This window comes from Magnolia sinica, chromosome 7 (assembly GCF_029962835.1).
Source record: "Magnolia sinica isolate HGM2019 chromosome 7, MsV1, whole genome shotgun sequence".
Lineage (NCBI taxonomy): Eukaryota > Viridiplantae > Streptophyta > Magnoliopsida > Magnoliales > Magnoliaceae > Magnolia > Magnolia sinica.
The window spans coordinates 77,194,151-77,209,752 of NC_080579.1; the positions used below are offsets into that span (position 1 = coordinate 77,194,151).

Below are 15,602 nucleotides of genomic sequence, written 5' to 3' on the forward strand. Positions count from 1 at the left end.
ACCTATATAAAGGAAAAATACAAATATCAACTTAATCCGGAACTTCCCTCACCCCAAAAAAGTGATCAATGGTAAGCATTTAATCCCTATTATTTTCTGAGCTGTGGTCCACTTAAGTTATTAATCTGCCTCATTTTTTCCGGCTCATGTCCTAAAAATGATAGGTCAAAACGGATGGATAACGGGGATAAAACAGATACATCATGGTGGGGCCCACAATATTTGACACCTGCTGGACCGCTGGTGTTGGGGTCACTAGCCAAACCGCGTCGGACGTACAGGATGTCACATAGCCGGGCCCACATAGCTTCGCTGGTGCACGTGCTTCCTACAAAAACAGGTGTTTTTACGAATTTCGGCCCTCAAAATCGCCCACACCTTCCGGCACGTGCCCTTCCTCCTACAAAGACTCATGTCCACCCTCCTCTCCCTCTCTCTTCAAAAAAAAAAAAGGAAAAAAAAACGGATAGATACATTCACCTACAACGAAGTTCCGCTATGACAGCTTAGGGAAGCATGTACCTCCACAATCCAATCTCCGTCGCTCCCTTTCCTCTTCCAGATCAAGATCAAGGGATTCAAGACAGGCACCCACAACGAAACTCCGCTATGCCAACATAGAAAAGAGATGATCGCCTACAACAGAATCCCCAGCGGCGGCGTCTCCACCCCATCCCCTCCTCAGTCCCCTCTCCGCTCCCCTCGCCTTCGCCATGGCGGCGGCAGCGGCAGACTGAAAGTCGGGCGATTCCTGCCCGCCTCACAGCAGCCGCGGTCGTTTGCCCAGCGCTGGGCGTGGGGCCTACTATCGTTCGTTCTCCGTCGCCAGGGCATATTCCTCTTCGCGCCCCTCATATACATCTCCGGCATGCTCCTCTACATGGGCACTGTCTCACTCGACGTCGTCGTCCCTGATGTCATCTCCCGCCCTCCCGCTGGCTCCACCTACCGCAGCCCGCAGCTCTTTGCGAAGATCCGGCCCGATATGGATGCCGATAACGCCTCCGCCGTGGTCATTTCTCATTATCTCTCTCTCTTGTTTTTTTGTCTCCTCTTATTTGATTTGGGATTGTTTGGGATCTGGGTTTTGATGGGTATGTATTGCTTTTTGTTGGTTTTGATCCGTCATTTTTATGTAGATCTCACAATATACCGTTTTATTGGATAACTGTTTTTGAATTGTGTGGATTGGATAGTGAATCGTTTTTCGCTGTTGTAATCTGTAGAAAGGAAATGGAGTTTTTTTTTTTTTTTTGTACACCAGATCTCTGCTGGTGCATTTTGAGGAGATGATAATTTGGGATGGTGAATTTGAATGGTTCTTGATTGAGGGCTGTGATTTTTGACATACGGTATGATGAATGGCTGAACGAATTGGCGTATATTGGCATAGCCCAGCATCTGTGAGGTTGGGACATGCCTCTTGAAGATCCAGAGAGGTTATCTGGTGGGTCCTACTGTAGATGGGTTGTGTTGCAAAACACGTTTAAGTTATGATCTTAACTGTCTGATGGGTGGGCTGGAATGGATGTTTAGTTAATTGTCTGCATTCAATGCACGGGTAGCATTTCTCAATGATGGAAGTTGTCGACGAAATATTCACTCATGATGGGTACATTTGATGGATGGCCTGGATCACGGAAAGTTGAGCCACCTATATGGTTGCTTGTCGAATTGACAATGCTGTTTTAGTTTGGTTGATCATTCTGATGGTTTTTATGCATGCAAGTGTAGGTAAAAGAGACCAAATAACATTTGGATTTGTAGAAATGTGCATGTTACATCCCACCCAAACTGTGATGTCTCCTAGATGAAGGGAAACATGATCATTTTTTCCCCTTTTGGGAAACAATGATTTACTAACAGAAAGCAGTGGCACCATCTGCTAAGGCAATCGATAATTGTCACCCGCATTCAAATATTTTTCTCACTACTCTGACCAACACATCAGCTAAGGAGTTACCTTCTCTAGGAAGTTACCTGGACAAGCTTGAGAACAGTGATAACAGACCCTTTTTCCAAGAACACGGCTTAGATCCCACAACCAGTGTCAATTTGCTTTTTGAGTCCCCTTCAATGATTACCCTATCTAAGGAGCCCAGAGTGGTTATATATTTATAACGCAGTTTCTATTGTGAAAATCTTGGTTCTACCTTGATAATCTCTGACAATTCCCCAATGTTTGAACCCTTGGTTTTCCGAGCGAGCTCCTGTCCACATTGAGCTTCCACCACCCTGTCAGTGGTGGGAGAAACTTGGCAGACTGTTTTGGCAGCTTCCTATAACTGTTCTTACTCTGATTTTTAATCAGATCAGTGACAGAAACACATGTAAATTCTTTTGTCTCATGTCTTCAATCCACGAGAAGAAACTAAATTTTCTCCTTGAGGCTATTTGCAGGTGACTAGGTGAGAGCATATTCTTGAAATTATTTTGTTAGCTCCTTCCATGTGCTATAAACAATTACATGAGTAGGCATTGTCCAAGGGGTCTATCATTGACCTTAAAAAGGATTGACCACTGACCTTGGCTGAACCAGGCAAACAGTGAAGAAGGAAAAATAGAAGTGCTAAATATCATAACCCACCGTGCGAGACGTGGTTGACTTTCTCTTCATCCTTCCGGCATAGAAAACATATATTTGTGAGTGTGAAGTTTCTGTTTTGGAGGTTCAAGAGTATGGATTTTGTTTGTTTCAAGGGCCCAACAGAAGCTTTCAACTCTTGGGGATGTGGTTGAAACACCAACTCTGTCACACTTATGGTGATGTGGGTACCAAAAACTTGGTCGCGCTTGGGGTGATGTGGGTGTTTCATGCAAAAGCCGTGTTGAAATCTTTAGCAGAGAAAGTCACATCTGACAAAGAGGCCTTAAAAGAACTTGGATCAATGTGGAAGGATTGTACACTGACTAGGGATAGCTCCCTGAGGAATGATTGGTGAAACAGGATTCATGAAGCTGATTCCAAATAGCTGGACAAGGCTATGATGATGATGATTATTATGGTTATTTAATTCCAATGCTAACGCAAAATCTTTTGATTGGTTTTCATGTTTACTCTAGAGTTTGGGCCAACTGTATAATTTGCATGTTCATTGATTTCTTCAACGAGGTAGTAGGCTCCAAATATGCACATATGTTAAAGTCCCTATTGCGTGAAAATATTAGTCTCTTTATTATACTTGGTTTTCTTACATTAGTACTAACAGTTTTGCCTACTTTAGTCTGTACCTCCTCTCTGATACATTCTTTTGTTTCTCTTGCATCTTCTATTGATGCTTTGTGCTATTAACTGAAGCTATTGAATTCACTGTAGCTAGAAACTGTATGGAAACATCCTTATAGAGGTGGTGAGTGGAGACCTTGTATAAATCAGAGTTCAGGAGGTAAGAACTATCCATGATTTTTTTTTTCCCCTAACCTTTTGTAAGTTCTAATTAGTTCTATAGATAGACATGAATCGTTACTTCTCAAAAACCCGGGATTCAACATCTGTAGATAGGTATAGAAAACCTGTCATATTGTTTTTAGTGTTGATGCTGAGTTTGTTCATAAAAAGAGTGTTTTTTTTTTTGTCAAACAATGTTAGCTTGGCACCTGTTGATCCATGGCTTTTTCTCTCATTATTTTGTAGGGTGCAATCAATAAAAGTCTGCAGGCTGCCACATAGTTTTACGTGAATTTGTGTTTGTTTGTTTGTTTTTTAATCTGAATATCTGTAACACACGTATATGTGATATATGTAAATGTTATCTACATTAAGTATATTAATAATTGCAACGTTGCTTTTTTTGTTTTTTGTTTTTTGTTTTTGGTTTTGCATCTTGTTTAAATTTTTTAAACATAATTTATCTGTAATGCATGGAGGACATGCATATGGGAGTGGGTTTAGTTTTGTTTGTAACCTCTTCCAGGGTTATTTGTGTTCTTTTAACAAAAACTGTATTTGATTCGTATGCTCTGCTCATGTAGTTGTGTCTACATCCTTTTGCATGTTTATGCATGTGGACAAACTTTATTGATCCTGTCTTTATTTATTTATTTATTTATGCTGCCAAAAGTAAAAAAGAGGAAAAAAGAAAAGAAAAATGAACTCCTGATCTTTATGTATAAAGAAAGGAGCCTTGACCCAAATGTAAGAGTTATTTACTAATTCTTAAAGAACTAATGTTTTAAAGGACATTACCATTAAAAAAGTACATAAAAAAAAATTGAATACCTTTTTAGCCATTCCTCTCCTTTTCTTGGCTGGTCCATGTAGTGCTTTGCAGCATCCCTGGTCAAGGGTTTAAGGAATTTGATTCTGAACATTTCCAGAACAGCCTGTGTGAGTCCTCATGACGTCTCTGAGAAAGGTTGTGGAATTTCAATTAGTAGTTTGAAAATCTTCTCAGCAGTCGCGAGGTTCTTCTCTTTTTATTGAATTATTTACCTTGCATCTTAGGTCATTGTTAGCATAATGTGGAATAGTATCTACTGCCTTGCCATGATGACAGATTGGTTACTTCTTAGTTAGTCTGGCCGATTACTGTTTAAATCTTATTCCTTGACCTTTCTCTCAACATTATGCACATAATGTCCACGTTCTGAATGTATACATCTTTACTGCATACCTATGTGGATTCTTTTTGTCATTTGTCTTGATGATGGTGTAAGACATTTCCAAGTATTACTAATTATTCGGTTATTAAAATACTAATACAAGTGTTACTTCAATCTGAAATTATAGGTTTGCCTGATTCGAATGGTTACATATATATTGAGGCAAATGGAGGCTTGAACCAGCAACGTGCATCGGTTGTTCTTATTCCTTGTTTATGCTTCATATGGAACAAATGCTTAGTAAATCATCTTTTGTGGCTAATATGTCTCTATGTTATTATTGTGTAGATATGCAATGCCGTGGCTGTGGCAGGCTATCTGAATGCAACCCTTGTCATCCCCAACTTCAATTACCACAGCATTTGGAGAGATTCTAGGTTCGTAGTTGCTAAATGTTTTCTTCATAATTAATATGTATAACGAAGTTGCCCATTAGGTTTTATGTACTACGATACCTGGATACTTTAAATTGGTAACTTATCTACATTGTATCATGTCTAATACTTCAATTTTAAGTGTCAAATCCATATCCTTGCTGTGTCCATGCTGCATCTGGGACATATCCATGACGTATATGATCATCATAGTTCAAAGCATCCCTCCTTATGTTTTGCTTTTGGAGGGGATTTTGAGGTTGAAACATTGTTGTTTCATTTGATTCATTTCTAAGTTTTCAATTTTTATATGATAGATTCTGTTTTTTTTTTTGGCTAGTGAAGCTTATATGTCTGTGAATAATTGAGAATTGTATTTATGTTGAGTTTTCTACACCATATATTCTTTGTTTGGCAATCTCACATATTATTAGTGGCTGTCAAGAGTTCTACTGATCATAACAGAATCTGCAGTCCAATATCTCATCTAGAACGCTTTACCAAAAAGAAATGATGTCAAATATACTAAGTTGGTTATATGAAGTTTGCAATACTTTTCTAATTATCTAAGGAATTAACAAATAGCACAACAGGATTCATGTAGCTGACTCCAATTAGTTCGGATGAAGCATAATTGATGACGTATTAGCAAATGGGATTTTCATGATTGGTTAGCAGAAGTTCAATGGCCGGCTGCTACCTAACATCACCCCTCTCCTTACCTATGCTAGGACCGGCTGGTGCATTGCACTAGGCGGATGAGGTCCAGGTAGTCTTCATCAGGAGTTGACACTAAGCCCTCACTCCTTTGCACCTTTTTTGTTCTTCTTCGTTCTTCTTTCTTTCTTTTTTGATGAATGGCAAGATTTTATTAAAGAAAAGAAAAAGGATAAATCAGTCAGCAGCAACAACTAACCAGGGAAACCCCTTCCCTAGATTTAAAAAAAAAACAGTTGTGACCATGCAATGCATCTCAGACTACTTGATGAGGACATCTGATCACCATACCAGATGAGGAGGGCTGAGCCAATCTCCTTATGGCTAGTTGACCATTACATGGGGCCCACTTGGCCCAATTCACATTCCTAGCCACGTTGAAGACCCCATGTGCATGTTCATGCATCCTTGAAGACCCCACACTGGGAAGATGCACATGGGCTGCATATAGGAGCTTGATGGACACATCGGACCATTGGATTCGGTGGACATGATAATCGGATCGTTGGATCATCATCGGACATATTGATCGTGGGCTCCCATGGGCCACGAAATAGTTTAGTTGTTTAGATTGTCTACATGCTTCGTTATTTTTGGTATACCTTATATTTGTGTTGAGATTAGGGAGTTGGGAACAACTTTTAATTTAGTAAGTGTCTTTATGTTGAGAATCTTATATAAGAGTGTCTTTTTGTAAAAGGTCTTTTCTGATATTATAAAAGAGAAAGATGGTTGTGTGAAACCCTAACGTCATCATTTTGAAAAAAAAAGCTTTGTATTTTCTCTTCTTCATGTGATTTGGGGCTTGGGTGTGGTGTGATTCCATTCCCCATTCAACGGAGGTGTGAGGCTTCCATTTATCATCTTCCTTCTCTCTTCCTTTCTATCCAAAAGAGATTTTTCCAAAAACTTCATCGCACTTCTTCCCTTCCTATATAAGATCATCCAAATCATCATTTTCATTAACTTTTTATCATCCAATTTCATCCCCAACTGAAATCAACCATTGAAGACCTAAAAAAACCTTAGCCAACGACCCACATGTGCAAGCCCCTAGGCTGACCGTATGGACAACCGCTCAATCATTTGATTTCCCATTGCTTCTCCCATAAAAATCCATTGATTCTCCATCCATAACCCTACCCTAAACCCTAGATCCCCAATTTCATATTTTCTCCAATTTATAAAAACCCTAATTCTAAAATCCCCAATTCCCATGAACCATAATTTTCCAAATTTCAAAATTTTCCCTTGTTAACCCTAATCATAAAACCTACAAATATGTCCCTTGAGTGTGGAACGCGCCTATGCTAAATTGGAAGTTTTATCTTTCCATCGGGCCTAGTTTTAATTGATTTACGTGATTTCTCAATATGCGGGCATGTGATTTAGGTTAAATCAGATTTTATTTCTTATTGTTTACTCTTAATTACTTGATAGGTTAGCATATTTTGTTAATTGAATTACTTTATGGACTCTTTCATAATCTTCACGTTGCATGCTAGCATTAAATCACGTGTCTTCCATCACTGTTATATCTCTTGATGATGATCCACTATAATATCCTCCTGCTGCATGCCATCGTTGGCCAGCTTATCATTATCCTCAAAGCCTTATTCCAATTAAATGTGGGTTAGCTACATGGATCCTGCTTTGCCACTCCACTATCATGAACCATATCCGCAGTTAAACCGTAGGTGCTTAGGTCTTTTTATACCGTCTCCACCCGCATCCTTTTGGGCCTTCCCCTTCTCCTTTTGGATCCTTTAACTTGGACCAACTCACTCCTAACTGCTGCTGTTATTGGTCTCCATTGTACCACGTAAGTATACTTTTCCTCATGTTGCCACCTATTGGTGTACTACTCCTTAGTTATCCTGAGTGAATTCATTTCTAATTCTATTCTTCCTCGTCTTGCCACTCATCGATCTCAACATCTTCATTTTAGCTGCGCTCATCCTATGAGCATCTTGCTTTTTAACTGCCCAACATTTTGTCCCATCAAGGATGGTTGGTCTTATAGCTATCAACCTTAGAGTTAGCCAACCGGTGAACATGGGAGAAACGTATTGAGACGAAAGACCCTTTTTTTTTTATTTTTTTGAAAGATGAGACAAAAAGACCTTTAAAAAAAAGAAAAAAAGAAGAAAAAAAGAGATAAAAGCATACAGGTTTGAAGCATCCTCGATGATGTTGGCTATCTTCTAAGGGATGTGCTTGATTCATTTGGTCACATTGCTCGAGTCCCCTTCTATTATAATGGGCTCAAATTACATCTGACGATGAGCATGATTCCCTAAGGTACAACAATGGCTTCAACGTGGTTTTCTGTCCTGGACACGCACATGGCCTGAATACTCCAACCATGTTTGTCCTTGATCATTCTTGAATAGGCCACAGACCAGTCGAGCCTAGTTTTCTGCAGGAGCCGCCATCAAAATTCAATTTGAACTGGATGGAAGGGGGCATCCTTCTGTAACTTCCACATGAACCTTATTTCACCTGAACCGCTCGTCCCACTTGTTCTGGAGTAGGTGAGTAGGATACCAATTCAGGGGCTTCTTTTGCTTACTCTAATCCACGGCGAGGCTGGAGGTTTTCTCTGAAATTATACCTTCATAATTACTTTTTCCTTTAACAATCCTGCTATTTCTTTCCAACCAAAGACACTAGAATGACACCTTGATTGCCAGATTCCATGGCAATCTCTCGATGAGGCCCCACGCATTGGATCACTAGTTCGCACCAATGTTTTAAAATATCAACGATATCGGCCAATATATCCCACGATATATATTGTATCCCGGCTGTGCGATACGAAACGCAAAGGTAGTGTTGATATATCCCACATGTTCGATCCGGTGAGCATTTTCATTTTATGATTTTTTTTTTTTGTTGAAATTATGTTAAATTAGTGTCAAATGGTTATGAATCGATATCCATTGGTTCTTCACGGTCTTCATATTTTTTTTCAAAAATTTCCTTCAACTAGCTATCAATTGAGACTAATTTCGAAGTATTTAGGAGTATTTGATGAAATGATTATCACATACACTCTAATTTCGAAATTTGAGTGTAGGTGGTCCAATATGGGAAAAAATTGAAAATTTCCAAATCCTGATTTCTCCCAAATTGCTTGCAATGTTGCACTCCAAATATGAAATCAAGCATGTATGAGGGCTGATCTACTGATTTGTTAAGTCCTTGTCAATTTTTGGAAATAAAAATAATTTTTAATTAAAATTAATAAAAAAATATTATTATTTTTTAGAAATTTCCCTTCAACAAGTTGTCAATTGAGACTAATTTTGAAGTATTTAAGAGTGTTTAATGAAATGATCATCACATACACTCTAATTGTTATGCATTCAATTTGAATACAGTTGCATTAGTTTAGTCATACAACGCATAACTTAGGACCCTATACGAAGGAAACCTATTATGTGCACTTCTTTTTTGAGACGCTATGATTTAAAAGTGTGTATTAAGGTGTCTTTTCTTAACAATCCTTGAAGTTTCATTGAAAAAATTCAACCATTTTACCAATGTTTCCTCATGTTTCCCAAAAAATGCGATAAATTATGCGATACAAACAGTATATCTTGTGCGATAACCGATATGTATTTGTATCCCAAGGATGCGATACCGATATTTCGAACAATGATCCGCACAACAACCACCCATCGACTAGAACTATCCACTGGACCCTGAACTCTACAAAGATAGATGGGAGCAGTGGATGAATAAGTGCATCTGTTAGGCAACACTATTCCCCTTGCTTTGGAGGTGGTTTAACATCGAAATCTTGTACCGGCAAACTGTCCAGTAGAAAGGATTTCCTTTTGGTGGAGCCACATTTGACCATACGACAGAGACCCATTCTACCAATGCTAGGGGTTTTGACCTAAGAGGAGCCATGAAACGAATGAATTGAGAATATGCTGTTTGCTTCTATATTCCTGATTATACTATCAAAACCTCCACGCTTTATAATCTCGTCCAATATTCCTAGCAGTAAGAAGGAGAATCTATCTTGTCCTCTTTGAGGTTGCGACTAAATGCTGGAAACCATAAACCACATTACTTCCTTGCCGTCCGCTAGAAATGTGAGCTATTAGTCCTCTTATCTGCTGCAGTCTGGTACAACGATTCGAAACAAATAGGAAGAGGGGACTCGGGACGCCAACGCGATTTCATTCTATCCCCTACCCTTAATCTAATATGCTTTAGAACTCTTATGATGTAGGCTCACGATCCACAATATGGTCCGACACATGCTGATTTTGGATTGTTTGTTGATAGATTTAGGACCTACTAATCAAGAACCGCAATTTACTATTTAAGGAAGACATGGAGGCTGATTTAAAGATGTAATTGAAGATTTTATATTATTTCCTATATTGGCGGAAAGGTCTGAAACTGGTTAACAAAGATTTATTTTTATTAGCAATGAATAATAATGAAAAGGTTTCCTTTATATATATATATATATAGATATATATAAGAAGACATCAAATTGACAGGAATGTATGAAATCTAATGTGATCTTTTAGTACTCATTCATGTATCCCTATGAATAAGACAATGCTAAGCTATATATATATATAAGAAGACATCAAATTGACAGGAGTGTATATATATATATATATATATATATATATATAGATATATATAAGAAGACATCAAATTGACAGGAATGTATGAAATCTAATGTGATCTTTTAGTACTCATTCATGTATCCCTATGAATAAGACAATGCTAAGCTATTTCCTCTACTTCTATTGGTCCTATTTACTTTGTTTGTTGGGTCCATAGGAAGTCCTTTCGATCAAGTAGGAATGGATTTTGATTTATTATCAAAATGGTTAAACCCATTGATAAACATTTTACATCAAAATTCGAACCATTCTGTGGATTGGTATGAATTAGCGGCAAATTCAATTTATTTAGTCAATATAGCCTATTTCGGAGTATTCATAGCATCTCTTTTATATGGGTCTATTTAGGCTTGTTGCCATCTTAAGTAAATTAGATTGATTTGAAATCAATTAAGATCAATTTGAAATCAATTTAGTAGTTGGGGGGTTTTCATTAAAGATTCATAGGGTTTGTCTTTAGGGTCTATAAAAGGGTTTAGGGTCTATAAAAGGGGGATTGCTATAGGAGGCAGGCAATAGAGTTATTTCTCCCTCTTTATTCAAATGTTCTTTTAGGTGTACTCTTGTCCATGTCTCTGTGATTCGGTTGTCTAGATCTTATTGACTTGATAACCAGGTTGCAACATTTTGGTATCAGAGCGTGTCATCTTTGGTATGTTTAACTCTACATCATCTCCTAGTGGCTTCAAAAGGGGTGATGAAGAGTTTGTGCAAGTCACCCAATTGATCCGTGCACTTAGACTGAGTAGATCAAGTCATGCATATGGTAGACAATCTCACTAAACAAGTGGGAACCCTTTGGTGTGAAGGGAATTTGAAGATCAAAGTTAGAGGATGTAGATATGTAAGGGAGGGTCCTCACCAAGGCCGCAACAAACAATGGATGGCCTTGGCTTGTCCGAGGCACTAATGATCGAATCCATAAATTATCGAAACATGATAGAGAGTTTGGAATTAAGATAGAAATTTTGGAACTCCATGGTCCTTTGCATGTTGACGACCATCGATTGGCTATGCACGGTGGAAAAGGTGTTTGAGTACAAGGAAACCACAGACAATTGGAAGGTTAAGTTAGTAGCTATGGAGATTTCTAGTCACGCAGTAGCATGATGGGAATGATGGGGCAATCTTGAAGTCAAATGAATCCAAAGGTAAGGAGAGAAAATTCTTAAAAAAAGATGAAAAAGAAGTTAAAAAGGAAGTTTCAAACCCGCGATTTATGCTTGTGACCCTATCAAAGACGTTATAATCTACGCCAAGGGAGCAAACTTGTAAATGAGTATACAGAGGAGTTCTATACATTGACATCACGGGTAGGGTTCCATGAGTGTGAAGACCAAAAGATTTCAAGATATCGTCTTAAACCGGACATTGGAAATGGATTGTCTTTCAAAGATATATGTAAGATGTCTGATGCATACACACTTGCGTTAAAAGCCGAGTAGATAATTAATTGGGGACTTGAGAGACGATTTGGTGCCCCAGAAGGACGATCATTAACAATGGGTCGGCATGTTAACTTCCCACGTAAGGCAAGCATAGGGCCTCCCATTGGTCTAAGGACGATTGGCAATGTCTGACAATTAAACCAAACTCCAACCTGGCTGGACGTGTTTATGGACGAAGAGCTAGGGTGCACAACATGAGGCAAACCTACACTCCTTTCACGTGCTTTAAGTGTCGACATATGGGACATCGTTCTTTTCATTGCCCTTAACATTAGTCCATAGTTGAAGTTAATTTGGCTAAGGAGAATAAGTTGAAGATACTCCTGATCGCATTCAAATGAAAGCTGAAAATGACCCCAAATATGAAGAACATGCATATGAGGGATGGGGTGCGTGTTGGAGAAGATGTAGCAGATGTGTATGGTGATAGGGGTGAGTCGTTAGTTATCTAACAGACTATGTTATCGATGCCTCGGGTGATTGATGAAGGGTGATGGTTACAATATAATAATCTTTTGCACCACTCACACTTCTGGTGGGAAGATAATGCATGATTTTGGTAGATTTGGGGAGCAACGAGTACATTGTTTCACAAGAAATGGTGAATAAATTAAAACTCAAAGAACATAAGCATCCATGCTCATACTAGATTCGTTAGTTGTAAAAAAGGGGAGAAGCTTCTACTAAAAAGGGGAGAAGTTTCTGCTAACTCTACCAAGTGCTTAATTTCCTTCTTTATTGGATCTAAGTACAAGGATAAGGTGTGGTCTGACGTGATCTCCATGGATGCATGACGCATCACATCGCACCTAGTGAAGCATCTTCCAACACCCAAATTTGGTAAAGATGAGGGTTAGAAATCGTCCAGTGTAGAAAACCTTGAAGAGGAAAACAAGGAGACCACATCATTTATGTCATAGGAAGAAAAACAATTGGATGTTCCACCCCTCATGTAGAAGGTCTTTCATGAATATCAAGATCTGGTTCCTGAAGACCTCCCTACCAGTCTTCCTCTAAGAGGAACATTCAACATCATATTGACTTGGCACTAGGCTTGAACGTGTTGAATCTTGCACATTATTGAATGAGTTTGGCCAAACAAGCAAAACTTTTGCTGATTGAATGGTCTGACTTAAAGAAGTTCATAAGAAAGAGAAAGACGAAAAAGAAGCGAAAGAAAGAAATCGAACAGAGTAGAGCCAAGTACTAAGAAGTTGTAAATGAACTTCATAATGAGAAAAAAGATAAAGAAGTTGACTTGGTTATCGTTTATCTCCATAAAGAAAGGTTCTAAGGAGAACTTGCAACAAGCTCTAGTCTAAGAAGATTAGACCATGTCAAGCCAGGAGAAAGTTAAACGGTAATGCGTATGAGATCAATTTGCTAAATAATCTAGATATCTCGCTAACTTTCAATATGGTGGATTTGTTCGAGTATCATGGAGAGGTGCTTGATGTGTAAGACGAAGTTATTATCGATATGGACAAAACAACTTCTCAAGAAACAAAAAGAATTAATTGAATAAGTGTTGCAGATGAAGATCGTTGGAACTCGACGGGGCCAATACAAATAATACTAGGTGAAATAATAAGAACAAGTCTTGTTCTAAATGCATATGGATCATGGGTGACAAATTGAAAAGATTGGATCTAGACCTTTACTACTTGTATGCATTGTTTGGAATATCCCCGATATTATTGAAATATCCTCAATATTATCCGTATCTCCAGCTCAGTGATTTCAAATAACACTATTAGCGATACCGATAACACTAGTAGTATAAAAAATTCTATGCATCGACGATATATTGCTAAGTATCGTTAATGTATCGATATCGCCAATATTTTACTAATATTTTCGATTGTGTAAATTCCAGTTGTCGCCTATATCGCCAATTTACCAACGATATTTCGATAATTCACCAATGTATCGCTAATGTATCAATATCGCCAAAAATTGTTTATTAAAAAAAATCATTTCAAAATTTTTTTATGGGCTCATGTTTGTATGATTTTTTATTTTATTTTATTTATTTATTTATTTTTTTTGAGAAGTCACGAAATATATTGATAAAATGAAAGAAAAGGAAATACAAAGCGAAGGAGAATAGAGAGACCACTGAGAGAGCAATCTCTACTAGGCACCAAGAAAAAGAAAACCACAATCCTTTAGGCCCGCTACGAAGACAACCCATTCAATCATTAACCGCTTAGCCTTACTGGCTACAACCACATCTGAGTTTGAAATGTCCCTGAAGCATCTACTGTTTATTTCTTCCCAAACCGACCACCAAATCACAATGATGGCCATTCTCCATAAGCGCGTCGTTTGCTTGCGTAGTCTTTACCCCATGCCAAGCTTTTAGGAGAAGACTCACCGAGCCGGGAAAGCACCAATTTAAATTGAAGTATTTGAGAAAATCAGACCAAATCCGAGTGATAAAAAGACAGAAAATGAGCAGATGATCAATTGATTCTTCATTCTTCATACAGCAAAGGCAGACATTAACGATGGGCATCCCCCTTTTTCTCAAATTGTCCACCTTGAGGATCCTCTTGATCCCCACCAACCACCCAAAGGCGGCGTGTTTAGGAGGGATCGAATATTTCCAGAAATGGTAGGTGTTATCAAGAGAGGCCTACTCATTATCCAGCAAGGTGTAAAAAGATTTAATTGAGAATATGCTGGATTTGTCCGCCTTCTAGAATAATCTGTCTGGGGAATCGATATCTGGAATGCCCCTATAAATACGTTCAAGAAGACCCGCATACTCTTCAGCCTCCCAATCATGAAGATTCCTCCTGCAGTTCACGATCCACTCAATTTTCTTAGCTGCCATAGAGAAGCAGCTTGCAACTGGGATAACGGGATTAGACTTTAGAGACAAGGCAGTAAATATTCGGAAAGTCGTCTTTCAAAGGTGAATCTCCCACCCAAATGTCTTCCCAAAACCGGATGTCTTCTCCTTTACCTAGAACGAAACCGATGCCTTTTAGGACCTCCTTTCTCAAAGAAGAGATCCCTTTCCAAAGGGCTGAAGCCCTATAGCGAGAAGAGACTTTGGTCCACCAACCACCAAAGGACTTGCCGTATTTCCCTTTGATTATCTTATTCCAAAGACTATCCCCCTCGGTGCCAAGTCTCCAAGTCCATTTCCCTAGGAGAGCCCTATTCCTCCTCTTGAGATCTTTGATTCCCGCTCCACCATCTTTGAAATGCTTGCAGACCTGATGCCATTGAACAAGATGGAACTTCTTTCTCTTCCTCGCCATGCCAAAGGAATTCCCGCCTTAATCTTTCAAGATTAGCCAAAACAGGGGCTGGACATCTGAAAAGGGACATGACATATAAAGGCAGGTTTGAAAGAGCTGCCTTGATAAGTGTTAGGCGGCTACCCAAGGAAAGATATCTACATTGCCATCTTGCCAGGTAGCTTTCGAACCTGTTGATAACCTTATCCCAAAGGGATTTAGGGGGCGCGCCCAAACATAAAGGAAGGCTGATGAAGGAGACTGGAAGCGAGATTGGAGCGCACTTGAAAAAATCAGCAAGGTTGCTAACCTCCTCATCCTTTAGATTCACCCCGAACATCTTAGATTTTGCCAGATTGATCCTTAACCCCGACACGGCCTCAAAGCAAAGAATCGTAGTGCGTAAGTTACCAACCTTAACAGGATCTGCTTCACTGAAAATCAGAGTATCGTCTGCATACTATATATGAGATATCAGGGACGACATACCTTTCACTCTGATACCGCCTAGAATGCCTGCCGCCTGGCTTGACTGAATCATTATGGAAAAGG

The 15,602-nt window shown here is 38.9% G+C and overlaps 1 protein-coding gene across 1 annotated transcript in view; it reads left to right on the forward strand.

Annotated features, from left to right (window-relative positions):
* The first annotated feature begins 375 nt into the window (after nucleotides 1-375).
* LOC131251471 (protein ESMERALDA 1) overlaps nucleotides 376-15,602 on the forward strand; it is a 39,585-nt gene continuing 24,358 nt past the window's right edge. Inside the window, exons 1-4 of the mRNA XM_058252191.1 lie at nucleotides 376-1,012; nucleotides 3,317-3,386; nucleotides 4,730-4,797; nucleotides 4,891-4,979. Of these exons, the coding sequence (XP_058108174.1) occupies nucleotides 629-1,012; nucleotides 3,317-3,386; nucleotides 4,730-4,797; nucleotides 4,891-4,979 (611 nt within the window). The 5' untranslated portion in view covers nucleotides 376-628. The remainder of the gene's footprint in view (nucleotides 1,013-3,316; nucleotides 3,387-4,729; nucleotides 4,798-4,890; nucleotides 4,980-15,602) is intronic.